The sequence below is a fragment of the Ambystoma mexicanum genome, chromosome 2q (assembly GCF_040938575.1).
Source record: "Ambystoma mexicanum isolate Mex_15411 chromosome 2q, UKY_AmexF1_1, whole genome shotgun sequence".
NCBI lineage: Eukaryota > Metazoa > Chordata > Amphibia > Caudata > Ambystomatidae > Ambystoma > Ambystoma mexicanum.
The window spans coordinates 1,278,073,862-1,278,098,473 of record NC_090924.1 but is presented as its reverse complement, the minus strand read 5'-3'; the positions used below and the strand labels follow the sequence as shown (position 1 = coordinate 1,278,098,473).

General features: G+C 45.0%; 1 protein-coding gene across 1 annotated transcript in view; it reads left to right on the top strand.

Moving 5' to 3' along the window:
• The window catches only part of NPHP3 (nephrocystin 3), a 1,212,810-nt gene that overhangs the window by 923,014 nt on the left and 265,184 nt on the right, over window positions 1-24,612 (top strand). The window contains exon 20 of the mRNA XM_069648695.1: window positions 6,719-6,841. Within this exon, the coding sequence (XP_069504796.1) occupies window positions 6,719-6,841 (123 nt within the window). The remainder of the gene's footprint in view (window positions 1-6,718; window positions 6,842-24,612) is intronic.

Below are 24,612 nucleotides of genomic sequence, written 5' to 3'. Positions count from 1 at the left end.
ATTGGTGTTTAATATTAAGTTGATTTCTACTAGTAAATGGTTTCTAATTGACTGTGTAAATAAATGTATAAGTATTTTTTACCAAGAAACCTTGAGTGCAAGTGTCTACTTGAACCACTGTGATTGAGTTACTTCTGTGTAACGTCATCTACTGCTCACATTCCCTCTTGAGATGAGCCTGGCTGTTCAGCTCGCTACCAAAAAGTGTGTGGTACAGACTTATACCAAAGGTTGGTTTTTGCTTACACCTGTAGTCCTAATTGTGTGTGGTGTTGCCAGAGGGTACTGCATGCAATTCTGCCTAACAGTGCCCTAAACAAGGAAGGGAGACAGATGGATTCCTTTGGCATGTGGATTGTTTCAACTAATGCCGCTACCATCAAAACTGCAATTCCCTCTGCTTTTTGTCCTTGTATGATTTGGAACTATGGTATAAAATGGGTCCTATTCTCGACAAAGCCTTTGTGTTACTTCATGAAGGTGAATCTGCATCAGATCATGCTATCCCTGTGGCTGTGGACATTGATGATACCGGTCTCCGTCAAATGGGCTATGCCGTGGTGTTTCATCACCATGGGTAACTGAAGGACAGGAAATTCCTCTCTCATGTTCAGGGTAAGGTCATAGATATGCACTTCAATTGAGAAGATCTCTTTGGCAAGAAGGTGGATGATACCTTGCAGGCAATACAAACAGACACTAATACTGCTTGATTCTTGAAAACTGTGCAACAACATCAATCGTATCAGTCCCTTTGGTCCAAGCAGAGCCAATTTTCAAGATTAGGCTGAGATTACCCTCTGGCCTATGTGAAGGCATCATGATGCAAGACACAGACAACAGACTTCAAAGTTCCAAATAAAATGGTTAGTTAAATCAAATGTCAGGATGGTTGAAGGCCTACCTTGCCTTATGCTAATGTGTGTTTTCCTTACCTGAACAAAACTAAGGAAAGTCTGAGCCTGAAAGTTCAACTTAAGTCTGTCTGTGTCCAAAACATACCCTTGCCCTCAAAACTAAAGCTGAACAATGTCTACAGATGTCAATAATAAAATAAATGGTGATCAACACAAAGTTCTGAGCTTCTTCCAGCTCCTAGCTTCCTTTTCAGCTCCTGTTCCCCAAGTTCAACATAGTTCCTCAAAAGACGTGAGATAACCTTTACCAAGTTCAAACAAATCCTCAGGGTTCTCTTCTCCAAGTTCAAGGTGTGGGATATATTGATCCACTCTGCTGTGCTTTACCACATTGCTAAGCTGCATTTGCGCAAGAAACAGCAAAATGGCTGTGCTGGCTCCTGTGCGTGTCAGTACCTCAAAACTGCGTTTTTGCAACAACCGAAAAAATGGCTGCATCATCCTGCCACACACACTTCATGCAGGATGAAACGGGGGACACTGCAGGAGGATGCCAGTGTGCTCTGAAACATATAAATGGAATTAAGTCAAGAGGCAGCATTGCTTTGCTGAAAACCCAATATTCCCCTTCAAAATGAAAAATATTCACCCTTTCAAAATGCTGTTTTTCGCAAATCCCATCTGTTCATTCTGAAATCACTGTGAGTAAAAAGGCCCCGTCATGCCCAGGATATTCCCCTGTGCTTTACCAAAACCAGGCATAATTCCTGAGTGAGAAGCCCAGTCAAATTAGCTTTGAAAAAAATCAACAAGGATCTTTATTTTTCACTCACACAAGAACATGCAGTTATTTTCTTCACAATGTAGCAAACACCAGCTGTCTTCAAAAGAACTCCACTATCTGAGCCTGGTCAGTTTCATATATCAGTGTTCAGATAAAACTCCTGCTTACAACAACATGACTTTAGCTGCAAAGACATTGTGGAAAACTGATGAAGCTGCCAAAACGAATTTAAAGAAAGAAATGCTAGCAGTTTTAACACATGTGGAAAAATGGGCTTTACTGACTGAAGAAAAAAATTGGCCTGTTTAAAAATAAATTGTTGCATACAAACCTGCTCATTTAGCAATGTAAAGGGTTTATGTTAGAGGTGATAATACACACATAGGCTATCTTCTTTCACAGATTTGTTTAATTCAAGACCCAAAATAAGCAATTGAAGAGTTTAAAACACATAGGCTAGATTTGCAAGCTCTCAGAAAAACCAGTAATTCCAGTTGCCAGCCATGAAACTTCCCCCAAGGGGAAGGGGGCTATCATAAAAACTCTCAGCAGATACTGACAATCCCCTGATAATTACGGGGTGGAACAAGCTTTCGTCTCTTCTGGGACCCAGGACAATGTTGTTCCCAGGAAAGGAAACTGGAGGTCTGAGAGCCAATACAACTTCAATCAGGCTGAAGAACCCCCCATCCTGCTTGGATGGAACTGGTGTCAGTGGAAAAGAAAAAAAATGATTCAGTGACTCCCATTTGTTTATAAGGACTATTTCATAAGGAAATTTCAAAGACCTCTATCTCAAAAGCAAAACTTTGTAGAAATGTAGAATTCTGCGGTGTAAAAGTGAATTTGTGGTCTTTATTTTAAAACTTGGTAGCATGTATTGACACCCTGCGAACAGAAATGCTGATATATGTTGGATTACAAGAAAAGCATCCACGTTGCAAATGTAACATTTTGTACATACATCCCTAATGACAATCCCCACCTCTGTATAAAGTTGTAGAATTTTGAGTGATATAAATCCCATTGAAAAGCGCAAAAAACTGGTAGAGGGGTGAAACCAGGCCTCACGGAAGGGAGGTTTGGACTGAAATGTGATGCACAAAATATGTTACCTGTGTATCTGATTTGCTAAGAGGTTGCAATTGTGTAAGCATATGTTTGTGGCAAAATTAGATTTTTGTTCCACTAACTATGGGATGTTCCTGGACACTGTAAAACTCACCCTGTAAACCTGATATAACGTTTCTGAAATCCAACCAGCAAAAAGCTAGGCGGAGACTATTACTCCTGCCCAATCCGGTCGATAGAGGCGGGTGTAGTAAAGCCTGCCCCCGTCATATACTGTGATGATATCACCAGGCATTATAAATAAGAGCCCCTGACAACATACAGGGGGACACTGATTCCTGATTTCCTACGCCGGCGTCCTGTTCCTTTGAGTTCTTGTCTTCATCTTGCATTTATCCATCTAAACTCCAGTTCCCAACCACAAGGCCAAGTATTGCTGATCCTGCTTCAGCTAGGCCTCAATTCTAAATTAATTCCAATAACCAAAGGAAACGCTGTGGTGTTTTTGGAAGAATCCTGAATTAATCTGGCTTGCTGATCACTAAATGCATGCTTGCTGCAAACCTGCCATCCAGCTGATCTGTAGTATCCAGTGACCAGTCCAGTGCCGGTCCATGCCCAGCTGATCCTGTCCTGCTGATTTTGTCCGGCTGTCCTTTCTTAGACCAGATCCGTGTGGTGATCAGAACGCTGACTGTCCAACATCCTAATTTAAGTGGACTGTGAGTATCAATAGGAACCATAGAAAACCATAGTATACCTCGCTATGCCTTGTCCTTAGTTCTCCTCTCTAAGTCATCCCATCCTTACCCTGATAACTTGTAATACTGTCAGAATCATTCTTGCAACCCTGTCTTTGATTCCTAGTGTAAGCACCGATTTTCTCTTCATTTTTGTTTTGCTAGGACATAAGCCATTATCGATTTTGATTAAATAAATACATTTTCCATAAAGGAAACGGGATACACCACGTGAAGTGTTACAACAGTCGCGTAACTGTGGAGATTCACTGGTGACATTCTCTTTTCTTTAGTCATTAAATCCAGTTTCAGTCAAGTTTGCAATCCATTTTAAAGCCGAGTTATCTGTTTTTCCCTACCCGATTTTTTTCCAAAAACGCTCCTCATTCTATCTTGCCTATCTCCCTCAGTTTAATAGCTAGAGACTTAAAGGGATAGTCCAGTAAAAAATGTTATTTAAAAAATAGATGGGCAACATTAAAAAAAAATACTAGCACTTTTTTTTTTAAACTTTCCTATGTAAAATTTTGAGCTATTATAAATGTTATTTAAAAAATAGATAGGCAACATTAAAAAAAAGACTAGCACTTTTTTTTTAAAACTTTCCTATGTAAAATTTTGAGCTATTCAAGCTCATAATACGCAAAAGCAAGCACATGGGCGCATCCATTTTGTGAAACGGATGCCCGCCTGTGCTGGTTTTTGCGGCACTAATGAAGGAAAAGCCAGCCAGCTGTAATAAACGCTGGCTGGCTTTTCCTTCATTGGTGCTGTACACGGAGGAGACCAGAGCAGGAAAGCTGCAGCTGAATCTCGGTAAGTGCTATTTATTTATTTTTTTAAAAATAAGCACTAGCTGCGTTTTTTTTTTCTAAGTTTTCCGGGCTGGAGGGCCCGAGAGCCCCAAATGGGAAAGCATATTTAGGCAGAAACACTGCAGCATTTAGCATTTCCCATTTGGGGCTCTCGGGGCCCCCCTTTCTGATGTATGACTCTACTTGTTCCATCACCAATGTAGAGATTACCACAGACAAACAAGTGCCGTCACTGCTAACCCAGTGTCCTACTGTGGGATTCCTCGACTAACCTCTGACAACCCCTCCCTCCAACAAATTGGAAAACAGCTTCACATGCCCAAGCGGGACATTCTCGCACTTCTTTCAAGGGAGGGTGGGGCATGTCCCTCGCACCCACTGGAACAAGGGCATTTAATCCTGCTATTTAAACTCGGCGATGCAAGAACCATATTAGACCTCTGGTATTTTTTCACCATCCTTCCAGATGGTCACGTTGCAACACATCCTTAATGAGATAGCAAAGGGATTTCCTGTCATCCTGAGACTTGGAGGGCACACATTTCCCCGTCCACCACCACTATCGAAAATGCATTCACTTCACTGTGGCAGGCCTTCATAACCAATTCAAGGTCCTTCCCTTTGATCTCAAGTCTGCCCCAGGATGTTAACCAGATGCCTAACCCTGAGCGCGGCACACCTCAGGAAGGTGAGAATTAAGATTTACTCATATTTAGACAACTGGTTGATCAGGGCTCCAACCCTTCATTAAGCCCACCACCACATGGAGGCCACAATGACCTGTCACTCCTCATTGAGATTCTCAATCAACTACGACAAATCCATCATAAGTCCCTCCCAGAAAATGCTATTTGGAAGGAACATTGTCTCTTCCACCGCTACTCAATCAGCCAAAATGGCCACAACTATTTTATCCATGGTTTACATTCTGTCACAGGGACAAGTCACCTCATTTCGGGTGCTGAAAGCCCTGTTAAGAATGATGTCCCTCTTGTGTTCCACTCATGCAGTATTGTCGGCTCTGCATGCATACAATACACTTGAAGCAGGTTCCCACAACCAGACATCCTCGGAGATGGCTTCACTTTTCTGTGGACAGCCAAGTTTCTATATGCCTCCCTCTCCCACCCCTGTTCCCACTCATACCAAGAGTTCAACACTTTGCCAAACAGCAATGCTGGAGACTGATCCTTGTGGCCCTTGTTTGGTCAAGACAATTTTGGTTCTGAAAGCTCATGGCACTTTCCACAGCATCGCCCATCAAGCTTCTGCAGTCCGTCATCAAAACTGGGCCTCACTCAACCTGATGGCCTGGCTCCTGCATCATTAGAGTTTGGCTATATTGACATGCCCCAACACTTCAGTGACATCATGGTGAAGGACTGAGCATCTGCTAAAGTCTTATAAATGGAAACTCTTCACAGTGTGGTGCCCTAGTTATGGAGTGCATGCCTTCCACTTCCACCTGCAACAAATACTTACGTGTCTACTCTCCTTGACGCATAGTGACCTAGCCCATGCCGCCATCAAGTTTCACTTAGCCACAATACCTCGTTTCACACACACTCTGGCTATGCGTTAGTTGTGGTCTCATCGAGGCATTTCCGAAAGGTCTTTTCCATGCTTTTCAACTAATGCGCATGCAGGTGTCTGCTTGGGAACTCAATGTATGGCTCTCCAAACTAGTGGGCTATCCATTTGAACCACTACATTAGGCCGACATCAAATTCTTTTAATGGAAAACCGCTTTCTTGGTCACAATCTCGTCAGCCTGGAGGGTTGCTGTAATCCAGGTGCTATCCTCTAAGCCTCTCCATATAGGACAGATTGCCTGATGGTGGAAAGAAATGACTTGAGTGCTCGGCCTGTGTGTTAGCGCGCTCAGCACCTGGAGCCAGATGTATGTTCTGGCCTGATGGCAGTTCTGTGAAATTGGCAATCCTTTTCACTGTTGGGTATGTTTTATTCATGTGCTGGGCAAAGGGGCAGTGTGCAATGATACTCCATGAGCAGCCAGAAGGCATTGATACTTTTCCATCTGAGTTGCAAGGAAGGAGAGAAACTCACTGCCAACCTAAGCTATGTTACAACTCGCAAGAGATTGCAGCGTTTGTGATTAGCAGTGCCAAATTGCAGTGTTAATTTTGTTCATTGAAATCTGACACAAATAAGGATGGTGTGGTGTGTTCATGTAAATGAAGATAAATAAACAAAGCATAGGAACACATTCTTTTGGGACATATTTTATTAAATAAATGAACTGTTCAACTTCATATTCTGCCTCAGCCGCCTACTTGACAAACTATTTGAAATTCGGCTGAATACTAATTATGCTATTCGGTACACCAATACATAGTCAGCACTGTTTTAATAGACTTCCAGCTTGTTTTTGTAATATGTTTAAAGATTTCACAGGTGTTTTTCAATGTTTTTTCCCCTATTTCCACTTAGCCGAGGCAGAGTAACTTGGAGAAGTGCGGATGAACTTCCATGGCTTTTCCAACAGCAGGGCAAAAAGCAGAAGTTACATCAGTGCCTGCTAAACCTTTTTGTATCTCAGAACCTGTACAAAAGGTAAGACAATGTCCAAATTATACATTTGTTAACACAAGGAAGGGTGCTTGTGTGTGTTGCCTGCACGTGGGCTGAAAGAAATCCTATGGCACTTCAGCCTTTCCTTGTCACATACACAATGTTATAAAACAGAAAAAGACTTGCAATGGAGTGAACCCTATGGGCCAGGGGCTGATTGTGCCCCAAGGTAGAAAACCACCTTTTTGCAGTTCGTACACACGGTGTGTCTCGCAGTTTAATTTAGGGAATGAAAGACAATTGACTCCATTTCAAGTTCGGCAGTGTCGTACATTTATTGGTGGTAATTCGGTTACTGACATTTTTTGGGACATAGCGAAAGTACCATCCCACCAGTTTTACTGCAATGCCGAATTGAGAGTTTCACATCTAAGTTTGGAAATTGTTTCCAGCAAAGTGCTGAAGATAAATCCTTCACTTCAGTGTCAAAAAGCACTACTGTATTTACTGTAGCCATAATTACCTTTGTGAGAAACCTGAGGGTTTCATCACACTTTCTCCCCTTGAATCCTTTGCTCAGGTGGCCGGGGAAGGGCCATCGCTTGTGGATCTCAACCCTGGGGGCGAACAAGCGAGGGAGGAACACCTGAGTGGGAGGTCCTTGCAGAGTGGGAAGAGGATGCCCAAGGGTAAGGCACATATATAACCCCCTTCCCAATGATCCATTACCCTACTCTCCCTCAGCCTTTATGGGATATTACCAGTTCTTTCCCGTTCCTCCCTCCCCATTTTCAACACATACTGAGAAAAGGAAGTAGAATCCGAGAGTAAGGAAGATTACCTATGGTAAAAGGAGGAAGATGTGTAAGGAACTCATGGTGGCAACAGTAAAGACGGACTGTTCAAGGGTGTTTACTGAACTTCATAATGGTTGAGATAAACGCCTGATCTAAATCTAAGATGGCAGCAAGCTACGACCATTAAAATAAGGCAGTCCTAGTGGCGTCTTGTCAACAAAAAAAAAGGGCCTATACCAAGAAAAACCTATTGCCAATCCTTACTACTAAATTACAAAAAGATTGTGGGATAATGTTCACCAGAAAAGAAAGAAGTGTTCACAAAATGATAAGTCAGGATGGTATGGCTGGGTCTCCCTTCCCCACGTTTGTAGCACGGGACAAGGCGGGACTCTCGAGCACATCACACTTGGCAGCACGAGGCTCGCAATTCAGTTAAAAAATACCAGAACCTTCAAGGCCCAAGTCTCTTTCCTCAAAGTCTCTTGCCTTAGAAGGCCTGCTGGACCAAAAACAACAAACAAAGTTCCTTTGGGGGATTGCTCTTTGTCCCCAGGACCTCCCTCCACTGGGTTCAGTTCCTCCTTTCAAAATGGACCTTCCTCTGTCAGGCTTACTATGTCCTCCTAACATATATTGCTTGTAAAAGTCAAATGTCCTTTTTAAACACCTTCCTAATGTGGACAATCACTTGACCAATTTCATTCTTGTCGACACAAAGTTTACAGGTGTATTACTCTTGATTGATAAACAAAAAGACAAACAAAAGTTCTCTCAGTGCTCTTGGACCTTGGGCGATCGTTCTTCGCCCCTAGGATATCCCTCTGCCGGGCTCGGTTCCTCCTTTCAAAAAACAGGCCTCCCTCTGTCTGGTTCATTACGCCTCTTCTTCAACACAGTTCATGTATTGCTTGTTTTCATCAGAAAGCGCGGTTTCCTTCTCCTAGCTTTCCTTCGTCATCTCTCCGCCGGGTTCACATTTGCCAATTATCACAGTTCATAATTTTAGTGGAAAGCGGTGTTCCCTTCCCCTAGCTTTCCTCTGGCAATGAGTCAAAGACTTTCGATTGTACAAGGGATTTGACGTTACCCTTGTAGGACCACTCGGATGACTCATGCCACCCTTTCCTAGGGCCTTTTGGTTCTTGTGGTTTCAAAACCGGTCCCGGTCAGAGTTTGCAACCTTGGGCTCAACACAGTTCAGTTTTCCATCAGTTTCCTCCGACTCAACGGCTCTGCTGAACCCATTGGCTTCTTTGTTCTTGGTAGTCAAGGATAGTACCACGGTAGCCAGCTTGACTCTCTGCCTATGTTATCTATGCGGGAGGCCCCCCGTGTACCATAGACGTCTTTTTTATTATTATTATACCTTTCAGTTCCTAGAAACTTTCGTATATATTATATATCTTTACATTTCATTTACATTTCATATTTCACGAAAAAAATAAAACCTATTCTGTATAAAAAACACTTAACATTCACATGTGCATCTTGCAACATTCACCTACCACCAATCCCATATCACATAACACCAAGTACATAACACATAATATACATAGTACAATTTCAGCATTTCATTACCGTACACCTTAATCCCCTACGCTTACTTGTACTTCGGTGCACATACCAAATTCAAAGTTGTTGTCTCCTAAAAGGGATATGCAAACATCTTCAATGTTCATAAAATCGTTAAAATAACCTGACATACGCACAAACCCGCACCATTCCCTTTCACGAAGGAGCAGGATTCCTAATAATGTTTCTATCCAATTCATAGAACATAACTTTCTTTCTCAAAATACCTATTAATATTCAACCAGACTTGGTATAAAGCGATGTGTGTTAATGTGAATTTTGTGTTCAAACAGAAGTTCGAAATGTCTTCACTTAAAATATATTCATAACTTTGGACCAAGTGACCCAAATGAACCATATATAAGCGGCCTAGCTTAGGGCATTCCGTAAAGATATGCCTCGCCGTTTCTGTATTATTAGGACTTTGAGATATCCTGCAGAAACGGCTCTCGTTACTTAGATTCAAACGCCCCCCATAGATGTACGGATGGGTAGCTGATTAATACGTGTGAGGAGGCAAAGTCGTCTCACGTTCGGTCTGGACAGATCAACAAGTAAGGCTATCGGCACACATAGCTATGGGTCACTTAATGTGGGCAGCGTAAAGGGTTGGGATACAGTTAGGGAGGCACTGAAAGTCGTGGTTAGAGGGGAAGTCATTGCCAGCGCTGGGGGCATTAGAAAACCGCTGAGAAGTGAATTGGAGGCAGGCGAGGAGAGGATTAGACAGATGGAGTCTTGCGCCCAAAAAACTAGAGAGGGTGAACTGGAACTCTCAGCAGTCAGGGACAGCTGCCAAAGCGCCTGGGCTAGACTAGCAAAGTTGGACTATATTGAAAAAACCACTAGGGCACACTTGGAAGGCGATAATCCAAACAGGTTGCTGTTATGGCTGTGCAAGAGGAAAAACCCAAGACATCCGACAACTGAAATTCAAGATGACTCTCGCTTGGTGCACACATTACAATTGTCAAGTAACAATGCATTCAGCAAATTCTACTCCCAATTGTACCACCACGAAACGTTAATACCCCAAGATGAGATACTGGACATGCTAGAAGAAATAGGTCTACCCTCTCTTGATGGTGCCCAACGGGAAATATTAGATGCAGAACTAACGGCTGAGGACATAAGTGAATCGATCAAATCGTTAACCACTAGTAAAACCCCTGGGAGCGTTGGGTTACCCCTGAGTTTTATAAAGCTTACAATTCAGAATTAGATCTGGTCCTACACAAGGTATTTAAGGAGTCATACAACTCTAGAATGCTGCTGTGGAACATGAGGGAGACATTAGGGGTCCTGATACCTAAACCCGGGAAACCCACCGATGAGTGTGGGTCATATAGGCAGCTGGCAATGCTGAATTATGTCAAAATACTGACGACCATACTGGCCAAACGAGTGTCTAAGGTCAAGGAGGACCATAGTGCATGGGGACCAGACCGGGTTCATAGCAGGCCGGAACACTGCAATAAATCTACGAAGGCTACAACATATTATTGCACAAACAGCAAACTTGCAGGAATAGTTTGCGGTAGTCTCCTTAGACGCTATAAAAGCGCTCGACTCCATATATTGGGAATGGCTGATTGCCGTTTTGAGACAGCTCGGGTTGGGTGAACATTTAATTGCATGGATTAAAATACTCTATGAAGCACCAGTGGCTAGGATGAAGACTGGTAGAATAGTTTCGGCATCATGGGCCATTCAAAGGGGCACCAGACAGGGCTGCCCGCTATCGCCAATACTATACATTCTGGGACTAGAGCCTATAGCAATATACCTCAGGAAACAATTCTTTGACGCAGGCATCAGAGTGGGAGGAGTGTACCATATTGTGTCCTTATACGTGGACAGAGTGCTGCTGTATTTGAGGGACCCGCACCTCAATGTACCAGTGACTTTAGATGTGCTTGGGAACTTTTCAGGGATCTCCTTTAGCAGGCAGAAGTCTTGCATATTCCCACTGGCGAGGCTGGTGAAGAAATTGGAAATGGATCTCCCGAAGGTTGGGCTCCGATGGCAGCAGCACATGTTTAGGTACCTGGGGGTGAATGTCTGGCATACACCTGAACTCACGCACACGGGCAACACTGTACTGGCGGGACGAGGATTCAGAAAGTCCATGAAGTATTGTTCTAAACTCCCGTTATCAGTGATGGGCAGGGTTGCCATCATTAAAATGATAGTCTTATTGAGGTTCCTATACTTCTTTCATAATGTTCACTGCTACATCCGGCCTCTTTCTTTCGTCTTTTGGAAAAGTTACTGAAGGAACTACTCTGGGGTTCCGCCAGACACAGGCTATCTCTCACCACACTTACAATGCCGTACAAGGAGGGCGGGGTTCAATTGCCCGATCTAGAGAGATGTTATTTGGCCGCACAACTCAGCTTTGTGGGCAAGTGGCTTGCAGATGAGACCACATCGGAAACAAAGCTGATCCAACAACTAATAGCACCTGTGCGCCTGAAGAAAGTACTGTGGGTTTCGCTGAAGCACCAGAGTAACACCCCAATGATTGTACAGTTAGGTAGGAGAGTTTGGGGCAGGGCCCTAAAACTGGTGAGATGCGAACACCCCTACTCACCCGAGACTCCGATCACAGCTGATGTCTGTGCAGTTAAAGCAGACCTGGCAAATGTAAGGCAATGGGAAAGGTATGGCATTTACACCTGGGGGGGACGCATATGAGGGGGGCGTCTTCAGGGAATTTGAATCCATGAGCGATTAAGAAGGACTTCCCAACTTCCAGTTCCTATGGTATCGGAAAGTCAGGAAGGTTGCAAGGAGGAAGTGGAAAGAATGGCCAGAGGAGCTGGAGGCAGATCCAGTGCTAACATTACTCCACAACCTGGGCGGTGGATGGAAACCAGTATCCAGGCTCTATAGCCTGCTGGCAGACAGACCCAACCCCAAAAGTGATAAGCTGAAGCAGAGTGGGAGGCAGATCTGGGAATCGGCATACTGGAGAAGGAATGGGAGAGGATCCTACTGTACCCCCGGGAAGTCTCAAGAAATGCCTGAATTAGGTTGATCCAATTAAATGTCCTGCATAGGACCTACATGCCATGGGTAGAATAGCCAAATTCAGTAGTAACACAAACCCACTGTGTCCCTGCTGCGGGTGGGAGGGAGCGGGAATGTTGCATGTGTTCTGGGGGTGTCTGAAGATTCAACGCTTCTGGGCCAAGATAGAACTAGCCTGCAGAAAGGCCGGGGTGGCTAGGTACGAATGGACACCGAAGGAATGCCTCCTGGGAGCCTACCTGAGAATAGACAAATTCAGGCATGTCATTAAATTCATGGACATGGTATGTGTGCAGGCCAAAAGGTCTATTGCAATGGCGTGGAAAACGGCCGGGGGCCTGCAATACGCCAGATGGTACAGCGAGCTGGAACACTGTACTGGGGCTAAAACTAGGGTATGGGGAGATGGGGTGGCTAAGGCGGGAGGCGAGGCGGGCCCTGCATATGAGGCCTGAAAAGCTCTAACTTATGACATGTTTCACCCATCAGACGATAAACCCCCATGAATGATCCACACCCACACCTGAGATGTCTGGAATTGTTCAGAGCTAGGCTACTGCAATGGTGAAGTCAGGACAGGCACACTTTACCCCCCAACAACCTTAGAGACGCCCTGCACGCGAGGGCTTCTCCTAATGGAGAGTCGAGGGCCCTTATGAGCGAAGCTAGCAGTGAAGACTGTTTGTTGTTGTTACAAGTTTACTTGTTAATTTACTTTACATACACAAATGTCAATGATGGCAAACTGTTAATATATAATATAAATGCCAATAAAAACACTTTAAAATGAAATAGCTATGGGTCACTTTGCTGACTTGACCGTATCCATGCAATGTTTCCAGGTGGGCGTAATTACGTATTCAGCCCCATTGCATTATTTTCTTGGATAACATTTTTTTTTAATATACCGTACTTGTGCCGCATGAAAAATCAGCCCACCAATTTATTTCAATAAAAACGTCATTTATAGATTCCAGTTGTTTGTCCTTTTGCTTAATCGGCCCCACGTTGTACCCTGCTACTCTTGTCATCCAAGACTGCTCCTTTGTAAACTGGGTATGTAAATACAGCTCTCCACTATGTTTCAGCACCAATGCTTTAAGGGGTGGTACTCCTAACTCTAATTGCCAGTATTCAGTTGGCGTATTTTGGGGGAGACATAGGGCCTCATTCAGAGTATGGCGGTAAGGGATAGCGGCCACCGCTAACGAGAGCGGTGGCGGTAATCCCTTACCGCCATACTCCGAGTTCCCTTAGCGCCATGGTGCTTTTAACACCTGCTTTTAGCAGGCGTTAAATACCATGGCGCTAAGGGACCTTGATGTTAATTACGCCACCGTAATTTACGGTGGCGTAATTGACGCCTTCCCCACTCCCATTATGCCCTATGGGGCAAGAATGGGAATGGGGAAGGGTAAATGGGGATTGGGGAATTACCGCCCCGCCAACCTTGGAATGGGGCGGTAATTCCGCCAACCACCAAGGCGCTGCCGGTCCGGGTACGGCGTCAACCAAGGCGTTAATAGCGCCATTGGTTAGCGCCGTACTCGGAATGAGGCCCATAGCATCTTACTCCAAAAGAAACCCTGAATTCGTTTTAGCCATTCCTTCTTCTGTAATTCCAATCCATCTAGGCAGTATAAGATGGTAGGACAGAACCACTGCTTATAAAGCATGAGCGTCCCACTCAGCGAGAAACCTGCATAACCCTTGGAGAATCGACTTATCAGGAACGTCAATTGTTGAGCCTTTACAGTCTTAGCATTTATGATATTTTGGTAACTGCCGTTCTCTGATAGGTTTAAGCCCATGTACTTATAATAAGGGGCATAGTCTGCCCAATACTGAGGTCGATACTAACCCTATTTACCTTTTTATGGGAAACTAACAGTATCTTAGTCTTGTTCTGATTTATTACAAGGTCATTTTCTTTAGCATAGTCAGCCAGATCTTCCAAGAGAGCTTTTATTCCCTGGACCATATGACACAAAAGCACCAAGTGATCGGCGTACAAAATGGCAGTAATGTGATTGTTACCAATCTTGGAAGACCAGCTACCCAGTGCTTCCAGGCGGCGGATCAAATCGGCTAAGTATAAATTAAAGAGTAAGGTGGCTAACAGACATCCCTGTTTCGAATGGATTGTGTCCGCCCATGTAGTCCTCATCTTATGATAATCGTATCCCAGCTTCAGCTGCTTCAGAAAATTTTTTCACCAGGGGGCGCTGTGTTCGAGACCACAGACTAGATGTCCCTCGATGGCCGGCATCAACGTCATCCGCTGTATAAATTACTCGAGCAGCGCCCGTTACCTCAGATCCGTTTTTCAAACGCAACTGCTTCGTATTACGAACAGCGCATCAAGAATTTCTTCGACGATGTCTTTGTCTTCAACTCCCTCCACACCCAAGACAGGATTCAAAAAATGTCTGAAGTGTGGCAGGAAGAAGTCTATAACCGACCCCCATCGGAATTTCCTCTGGTGTCTCAGCCCAGACCATCTGGTTGATGAGTGCAGGTCCTGTCAGGCCATATCAAATAAGGCTCTTGGGGAGCGCAGAGGTAAGCTAGGTGGTGAAGGAAAAATATAAGTCTCCGAAAAGACAAAAGGATTCGAATTAATACAGTAGGAAATCTCGTCATGTGTCGAGGAGGTTAAGATCAGAAAGTCGCTCGAGGAAGTCTTCCTAGTCTTCGACGAAAAAGTAATGAAAGTGATGTCATAGGTCTTCTTCCTCCTCGTCCTCTTCTGAGAGGAAAGTTACTTACCCTTCAAAGCATGATTCCCCAGAAAAATGGGAGGCCTTCCGGGCTTCGATGCTGAAAATATTATAGAAAGAGGGCCAGACCCCCTCGAAGTTGCCGCGTGGTGATCATGCCTCTACTCACTCTAAAAGTGACATAGGAAAATCAAGATCCAAACATGTAAGGGTTGAAAAAGAGTCGAGAGTGTCTTGGTGGGAAAGTTCCCCAAAGCCTTGCACTAAGTCTAAGCCTCCGGTGCATAAATTGGGGCTAGCGGAATCAGCATCGACGTCGAAGTCTAAACCAAAACTCGACTCGACACCGTCGACGACCATACCGTCGAGACAGATAACAAAAATGACATTCACACCATTAACTGTATCGAAGCCTCCTTCGACACCGCCGAAGCCAGCATCTACCCTATTAACGCCTTTGACGCCTTTATCGAGGACTTCTTTGATACCAAGGTCCAAGTCGACACCATTATCCATACCTAGGCAAATTCCACCTTCTTTGCTTGAAAAAACTTTCCACCCACAACCAAGACAGGAATTTTTTAGATCCATGTCTTCTATATATGAAGAACATTCCACTGAAGAGGATGTCACTCCAGCTGGAGTTAGATTTGGAGCCAGGGAAGTTCTTGAAGAACTAGTGGACCCACAGTCTAAAATAACAGACCTTTATTACTGTCTCCAAAATGCAAGTGGCTTAGACACTTCACCTGAAGTGGATTTTGAAAGGCCAGACCCTACAAATCAAGCTGATCCCAGTTATAGAAATCGTATGGGAAGGGTAATTGATTTTATGGGTTGAAAGCATCTTTCCCGGATTTTGACCAGGATGACATGACAGACATCCTTAGTGAGGGTCCTTTAAAAGATCCTGTTCTCCCTTTCCACAAGGCACTACAAAAAAAGAGTAATGGCAAATTGGAATACTCCAGATTCGATTGCAACAGTAAATAAGAAACTGGTACCAAAATATAGTCCAGCCTTGTCGGATCCAGAATATTTATCCAAACATCCATCTTCTGAAAGTCTAGTGGTGCAAGCTGCAACCTCCAATAGGCAATCAGTTTACCCATCAATACCACCAGACATGGCCCTAAAATCGACTAATGTCACTTGCATATTAGCAAGATTTACCTATACCCTGTGGGAATGCATGTCATCAGCGGCTGAACGCATCCTGGAAGGTGAAGAATGGGATGGTTTCCTGGCTAAAGTGAAGGATGGTAAAGAGGCTATGGAGGAATGCCTTCAGTCAGATTGGACACTCCGGATAGTATAAGCAGGTCCATGGCATCTAGCACAGTCTTGCGCTGATTCGTATGGCCAAAGAAATCTGGCTTTGCACCTGATGTGCAGTCTAGATTGCTTAATATGCCTTTTGACGGCTTGAGGTTGTTTGGCAGCAAGGTGGACAAGAGCTTGGAGAAGCTGCAGACCTTCAAAGCGGCAGCGAAATCACTGTGCCGCTATAAAACAACCTCAGCAACACTCTTACGCAGGCTCATCTTCCTGGAAGAGTGGCCCTTTTCGCTTCTATTCCTCTTTTGGGAAAGGGAGAGGGCAGGCCAGTCAGAGATGCCAACAGAGAAAACCCTTTTGTGGTGGAAAAGGTAGAGGTGCTAGATCAGCCACAGCAGTGGCTACTACCTCCTCTGCCACTGCTGCAGCCGCTGCAAAGCCACTTTGTGGTCTTAACCCACAAAACCCCGGTGGGAGGCCGAATCACTCGGTATCTGTATGAATGGCGGGACATTACGTGAGATACCTGGGCACTAGAGATAGTGACCCACGGTTACTGTCTTTCTTTTCTTCAAAGACCTCAAAATCATCCACCGGGAGCCAACTCTGTAAAGACTCCAGACCCGCTCCTTGTGCAGGAGATTTTAACCCTGCTAGAGAAAGGTGCAATAGAACATGTACCTTTAGCGGAGAGGAACAAGGGCTGGTAATCCCCCTATTTTCTCATCCCCAAAAAGGATGGAGGATTGAGACCCATTTTGGACTTGAGAAGCTTGAACAAGTTCCTCAGGAAGGACAAGTTCAAGATGGTGACCCTTTCTCAGTTCCTTCAGGCTCTTCAACTTCAGGACTGGCTGGTTTCTTTGGACCTTCAGGATGCTTACTTTCATGTGCCAATCCATCTCAAACACAGAACGTTACTGAGGTTCGCAATTGGTGGTTCTCATGATCAGTTTCGGGTTCTACCATTTGGGCTAACCTCCGCCCCGAGGATTTTCACCAAACTGATGGCGGTGGTGGTAGCGAGTATCAGAAGAAGGGGGATTCACGTCTTCCCTTATCTGGACGATTGGCTAATCAGGGCGAGTTCATCCAAACGAGCCCATGAACATCTGGCCCTGGCCTTCACCTGCCACTTCTTACACAGCCTGGGCTTCTTCCTCAATTACAAGAAGTCACAAATGATTCCAAGCCAAAAACTCCAATTCATCGGAGCGATCCTGGACACTTCCTCAGGGAAAGCCTCGCCTCCCGAGGAGAGAGCTCACCACATTCTGCAGATGGTAATGAAATTTCAAAATGCCCAACATCTACCGGCATTCGATTTTCTAAGGTTGCTAGGCCTTCTGCATTTTTCTGGTGCCAGAGGCCAGATTGAGGATGAGATCTCTTCAATGGGCCCTCAGGACTCAATGGTCCCAGTTTTCAGGGGAGATGTCAGACATTCTACAAGTCCCACCAAAGTGGCTCAAGATCTCCTATGGTGGGCTTGCAAGGAGAATATCCTCAAGGAGGAACCTTTTTGGCAACCATGGCGAAGATAACGGTAGTGACGGACGCCTCACTTACGGGGTGGGGAGCCCACACCAACGATCTGACAATCAGCGGTTGTTGGTCTCCATCAGAGTCCAAACTACACATCAACCTTTTGGAGCTGAGAGCAATCAGACTAGCGCTGAAGGCTTTTCTGCCCTTAGTTCAAGGAAAGAATGTCCTGATAATGACAGACAACACAGTGGCCTTGTACTACCTCAACAAAAGAGGAGGCGTGGGATCACTTCCACTGTGCAGAGAGGCAATGCAGCTCTGGTTCTGGGCAATGCAACACGGAATCTCTCTATTACCAGTTCACCTCACTGGAGAGCTACACACGGCGGCAGACGCTCTGAGCAGGCAGAGCACAGCATCCCACGAATGGGAGCTAGCTCAGGAAGTCCTTCAAGAGATCTTTGCCCTTTGGGGAACCCCTCAAGTGGATCTGTTCGCGACGGGGACCAACCAGAAGTGCAAACTGTATTGCTCAAGAGAATTTCTCCCAAGAGGAGCTCCAGGGGATGCGTTCGTAGGGGACTGGATATTTCCACTCCTTTACACGTTTCCTCCAGTCCCCGTGATTCCTCATGTAATCAGAAGGTTGAGAAGGTTCAGGAAAACCATGATTCTAATTGCCCCAGATTGGGCCAGGAGGACGTGGTTCCCGGACCTTCTGGACATGTCTATCTGCCCTCCAATATGTCTTCCACAAAGAGAGGATCTTCTCTCGCAAGAGGAAGGTCGGGTTCTCCATCCAGAGGTCAAGACACTCAGCCTTCACGCATGGTTTCTGAGAGGCAAAGATATAAGGATTGGGACCTCCGGGATAACGTAATGGAGATTTTGCTTTCGACCAGAAGGCCAGCAACAAAATCCCTGTATGTGTTGTTGGAACAAGTTCAGTAACTGGTGCAGGGATAAGAAAGTGGATCCATTTCTTTGTAATACTTTAACAGTACTTTCTTTTCTCTTACACTTAGCCAATTTGGGGCTCCAAGTTGGAACGATAAAAGGATACTTGGCAGCGCGATCTATCTTTAAGTGCTCCTCGGAAGAGGTGTCCTATTTTAAAATGCCTTTAGTCATTCAATTCTTGAAACGGTTGACAAATGTGTACCCTCCGACACCTTTTCAGGGGCCCATCTGGGATTTAAATGTAGTCTTAAAATTTCTCATGTGTGCTCCTTTAGAGCCTTTACATTCTTGTCCATTAAGACTGGTTACTCTTAAAACAATTCTGTTAGTGGCGATAACATCAGCCCGCAGGGTAAGTGAGTTGCAGGCACTGTCTTCTAAGCGTCCTCACACTGTTTTCCATAGGGACAAGGTTATTTTAAAAGTCAAGCCATCATTCTTGCCTAAAATAGTGTCTGATTTTCATCTGTCACTAAAGATTCTTACCTTCCTTTTATCCTCCACCTCAAGCTAGTAGGATAGAGGAAAGATTACATAGACTGGACCCAAAAAGGGCTCTCAGTTTCTATATTTCCAGATTGTCAAATCTCTGATAATCTGACCAACTTTTCGTTGGATATACTGGGCACAAATTGCGCCTTGCAGTATCTAAACAAACTCTACCCAGATGGATAATTCTTGCAATCTCTGAATGCTATAAACTAGCTGGAAAAGAGCCTCCAGATGGATTAAGGGCTCATTCAACCAGAGGCATGGCAACTTCCACATCCCTTTAGAGGGGTGTCCCGGTGCAGGATATTTGTGCTGCAGCCACCTGGTCGTCAATGCACACCTTTGTAAAACATTACTGCTTGGACTCTACTTCATACCAAGGAGGACTATTTGCAAAAGCTGTCCTTCATTCAGTCCATAATTAAAATTCCTAGTACTCCCACCTCCAAAATTATCACTGCTATGGGAGTCTATCATAAGATGAGGAATACTTGGGAGGACACAATCCATTCAAAGAACAAGTTACTTACTAACTGTAACTTTCTTTCGATTGGATGTTCCAAACGTGCACTATTTTTTTCCAACGTCATGCGGGTTTCAACAGCCAAGACATTGCCAACTTCCTCTAGAGGTTTTACAATCAAAGACGATAAGGCATGAGAAATCCCCACCAGTTAACCTCGAGATGGTCTTCCCATCAATCCCTTTTTTGCCTTACTCGGATAAACCCTATATCCATCTATGCAAACTCCTTCACCATCCATGTTTCCTAAAGCAGGAATATATCAAACGCAGCTATTGAAGTGAATGCTCCTCCCTCAGAGGAAAAGTGTGAATATCCCTGAGTATTCCCGTTATGATACTCATGAGCCACTTCCACCCCTGCCTATTGTCAAAACCCTGCCCCCACGCCCTTACTAGGGGATGTGGGCGTGGCCAGCTTACCTTGTTTGTTACAATTTCTACATTTAACACATACTTCATCCCCAGAATTCAACTCAGGTTCACAATCCAATCTATAGCCTAGGAATTCCAGTGATTTACCCTGCACTCTAATTAATGATGCCATAGCAGGGGAGGGCACAGTGGATTTTTGACATGTTGTCGGAACGCGGCCCTAATGGCTGTACAAAAACCAAATCACTAGAGTTCAGAATAAGAGGAGGCGGTATCTTAGTGAAAATTTTCAGGAGGTCTGGTTGGTTTATGGCATATTTTATGATCGAAGGTCCCGTCTGGCAAACTGTCACTATACGTTTGTCAAGTTCCACCCACACAGGTTGCTGGGGTTTTGGTGCTGTGCATTACGGAGCGGTACATAACCCTTTTCCAAGCCGTTCTTCCCTAAGTGTAACTGGAAGTACCAGGCTGAGTGGTTCATTAGTGTTCTCATTGGTTTCATTATAAAGTTCTGCCATATCCTCTGTCTTGCATAGATACATTATCTTTTAACAGCCAACTCGTGAGTGTGCCCACTTTTTGTTGTCAGTTTTTTTCTTCGCATTTCTTTCTTTTCGATTTTCTATGATCTCACCGGTAAACCCTCACCATTGGCAGTAGTTGAGTTTAAGGGTTGGTCGGCTATGTTGGGATGCAGTGTATCAAGATTTGACATTCTCCTCACGCATCTTTGGAGCCTTTTCTGTCTGCATCTGAACCGATGGGTTGAATAGCTCAAGTGAGATGATTCATCTTGCTGGATTTCGATAATGGCTTCTTCCCGCGATTCTATATTAATCGGCGGAGCTAATGGGATTTGGATCGCCACCACATCCTTCTCATCCTCAGGAATCGAGAGGTCTAGTTTGCTAATTACCCAATCCAACTCACTTCCCTGTTTCCCCATCTCTTTGTGGATACGACCGCAGAGTTTCAATAAGACCTTAATAGCAAAGTGTATCACAGTATCTTCTGCTGATTGGTTTAGGGAAATCTCATTGGGAGCCAATAAATGGTTATTAGTATTCCCTACATCTGGACTCACCCCTAGAGGCCTATCGTTCATAACCAGATTTGGCGTTCCAGACAGCCTTTGAGTCAATAATGCACCAGAGAAACCCCTTCGTTCTTCGGCTCCTTAAACTTCTCACTTACTTGGGAGGTTGTGGATGCTTCAATAAGGGCACTCTAGGGGAGCCATAGACGTGGGCCTCATGGAGTTACCTACAAGGCAGCACAAATCCATCAATGGGTTGTTATCTATTCCATTAAACGTGGCATGAACCGAGATTTTATTTGCAGCTGGTTCATCGTGTATCTCTGCACTTGTTACACTCTGGCCAACTGCAGACTCCAACTCTGCTGCCGCCTGTTTTTTTGCAAAAAAGGACGCGATTTCTTTGGATTTTATAGGACCACTTTTTGCAGATTATCCCAGGGTTGGAGAGCTTACTTCCATGGTTGGCTCACCAGCTGGGCCCTCAGTGTTCCCCCCAGAGGGGACTCGTCTATAGCCGCTGCTCTTCCCAAGGGGCTTTTTACCTCAGGTTGTAATTCCTCGGTTTTGGGGCCATTTTTTCTGGCATAGGGATGTTGCAGAGGCTTGGTACCAACCAGTACTGCCCACACTGGCTAATTAGAGAGCCTTTCTCCTCTTCAGACCCACTATTAGCCGCTCTGGGACAGAGACCCAACACAGCCTGGACCCGTGGGCTCAAAAGAGATCTGCTCCCACCGGCGCCACTTAATTCCTTATTTCCAAGTTATCCAGCTCAAAGTGCTTTATACGGTAGGCCTTCTTATGAGCACAGCAATCTATAGCTCCGGGGCTTAGAGGAATGATTGCCCCCCACAATCGTCAGTCACTGCTCAATTTCAATGATATGTGATGCCCAATGTCTGCCCACAATGTTTATGTAGTATGCTGTGATGTGTCAAAAGGAGAGAAAATGCTGCTATTTGTTGATAACCCCGGGTGCTGTTTTAGTGCAAAGTTTTGAAATATCAAACAGTGGGGTTGTGCAACACCAAATCCCAATTGCAAAATGTGTTACATGCAAATGCACACAAAGACACAGCCTGTAAAATATTGAACATTATTATTTCACATCACATGTTAAATGTAAAACAGAGGTGCACAAAACATAAAGTGATCTATTGTATAAACACAAAATCCTAAATATTCTAAGGTCAAAAAGAGAAAATACAGACTTATTTGTCATACTCTGGAATTGGGAGTCTTATATGAGCAATGTAAATAGACCACACTCAGGTGGAGAAGTAGATGGATAGACAAGACCCAGTGTGGAGACAGTGTGGATGACACAAAAGGTGGTCACATGAAATACAGGAAAGGAGGGGAAAGGACTAGTTACAAAGACCTTGCATCAACAAACAGTTGTTTGAGATTAAATCAAAGCGAAACTCTTCTATTCAGCAGTTGTAATGTCTAAATTACACTTTGGACATTTTCAGGTGCAATTCCCATTTCAAAGTACAATATCTTAGTCCAATTGCCTGTTTTTTTTAAGAGGAAAGACAGCTCTGGGAGCAGTACATTTCCTAGTGTGCGGCTGAAGGCTGTTACATTTTAATTTAAGTAGTATGCCAATGTCCATGGCAACTGTTTTAAAGGTAAACCCCTATTGGGTTTGCCAATGCACCAAATTTCTTGGAGATAAACCCCTATTTGGTCTGCCGTATGTAGTACGCTGCAGCTCGACTACTTTATTGCCAAAAAGAACTACAGGATTCGCTTCGATGGAGGAGGCGTGGCTTTCATACGGAGCGCGCATACAGTTTCGACATGGGCTCAAAGGGTTATTCAACCCCACAGTCACCACACAGTACGTACTAATATGGTCCGCAGCCTGCGTGCCAAGTTTTATGTCTACACACTGTAGCAGCAATCCGGAGTTACGAAACCACACGCGCAAAGCACTTACTTTACCTCCCGGAGCACAAACCGCGTGGAGCCTTCACAGCAGTTATGTTCATGCGACAAAGATCAGCTACGGTGTTGCACGTCCCACGCACAACACTCAATCCACACTCAGTCACGCTCCACTGTGGCAGGAGTGTTTGTAGGCACTGGATCCTCCTCTTCAGTAGGAATAGAAAGCAGACTCTGCTTCAGCAAAGTTTACCACATAGCACCGAATGCACCAAACACTCAATCCACACTCCCTTTGACTCCGCCAGCTCTGCACGCCAGCTGTGATTATGATTTCCCTTTTGGAGGCTTTGCAGGTCTTAGCTGAAAAGGGCAAGGACAATTGCCCCTTCGTCGTCCTTCCATGTCTCACCGCTTTTCTCCTCCCTTTTTACTGCCGGTTTGGTGTCGCTGTCTCCTCGGTGCGTTCAGCCTTTCTCGAAGTGTGCATTTGTGCGCCGCCTTTATTCCCTGTGGGGAACGTAAAGGGTCGTCAGATTGTGTGATTACTGCCAATTGCCTGACTCTGCCTGACCCTTGTTTACTCGACATGTCCTAAACCAGTTTTGGTATTAGCCCGTTGTTTGTCACAGTGTAAGGGAGTGTTTGGGTTGGAAAAGAAGTGGGTAGAGTCTCTAGCTAAGCTACGGGATAAGTGAATTCAGAAGGGTCGGTTTGGTAGGGTTTGTGAAATGAATGGGGGGTCAGTGGTGTTTTGTCAAAGTAGACTGGGAATTCGTGAAATAATAATCGGGGACGTGGGGCAAATTACTAGGAGTGTTCTGATACACGATAGGAAAACAGGGATTCTGGGAGATGTAGTTTCAGAGTGCCACAGGGTGTGAGTTCCTATTGTATTTACCAGATGCGGAAAAGGGGTTTCTGTATTCGGGTAAGGGAGATTCTTTTGGTGGAAAGGAGGTTAAGTTGGAACAGCCTATAAAGGCCTCAAGGAATTCGTCCACTTTGTCCTCTTCCCTGATGGAATACCACGTCTCACATGAGGTTTCCCCCCCAAGCACAACTTTGAGTTCCCCCAACCTAGGTGATTCTCCCTCGCTCATCCGCGCGCAGGGTTGGGATCTGAGAGTGCCCCCCCCCCCAAGACACCTGAAAAAGGAATTCTCAAGATCTACTTGGGAGAATACCCTCAGGTTTCTCACAGATGAATGGAGGCACACTACCTAGATGTCCGTTTGAGGTCCGGCAGAGTCAGGCACTTAACAACTATACACACCTGCACTCTATTGAACACCGCTCATGTACTGAAATCTTGTTCCTAAGCCAGTTTTTTCCAGAGAAAGAGAGCAAGCCGTGGAAGCTGGAGGCCAGGAAGATGCATGCAGCAGGCAGACCCTCAGGAGTCCAGAGGAGAGTGGAAGGCTGGGACGCTGACCTGGTGTGCTGTAAGGGTTGCAGCGTTGCAAGGGAGCTGTGTCTCCAAGGAGCCACACTGGGGCGTATGCAGTCCTGTGGGCCGTGGCCAGACAGATGCTTGTTCCCCTAGGAGGAGTCCAGGTCCCAGGGGAATGCGAGGGGCAGGTTGTTAAACCCTGACATCAGTATTGAAGCCGGCAAGCCTTCCTGATCTCCTGGCGT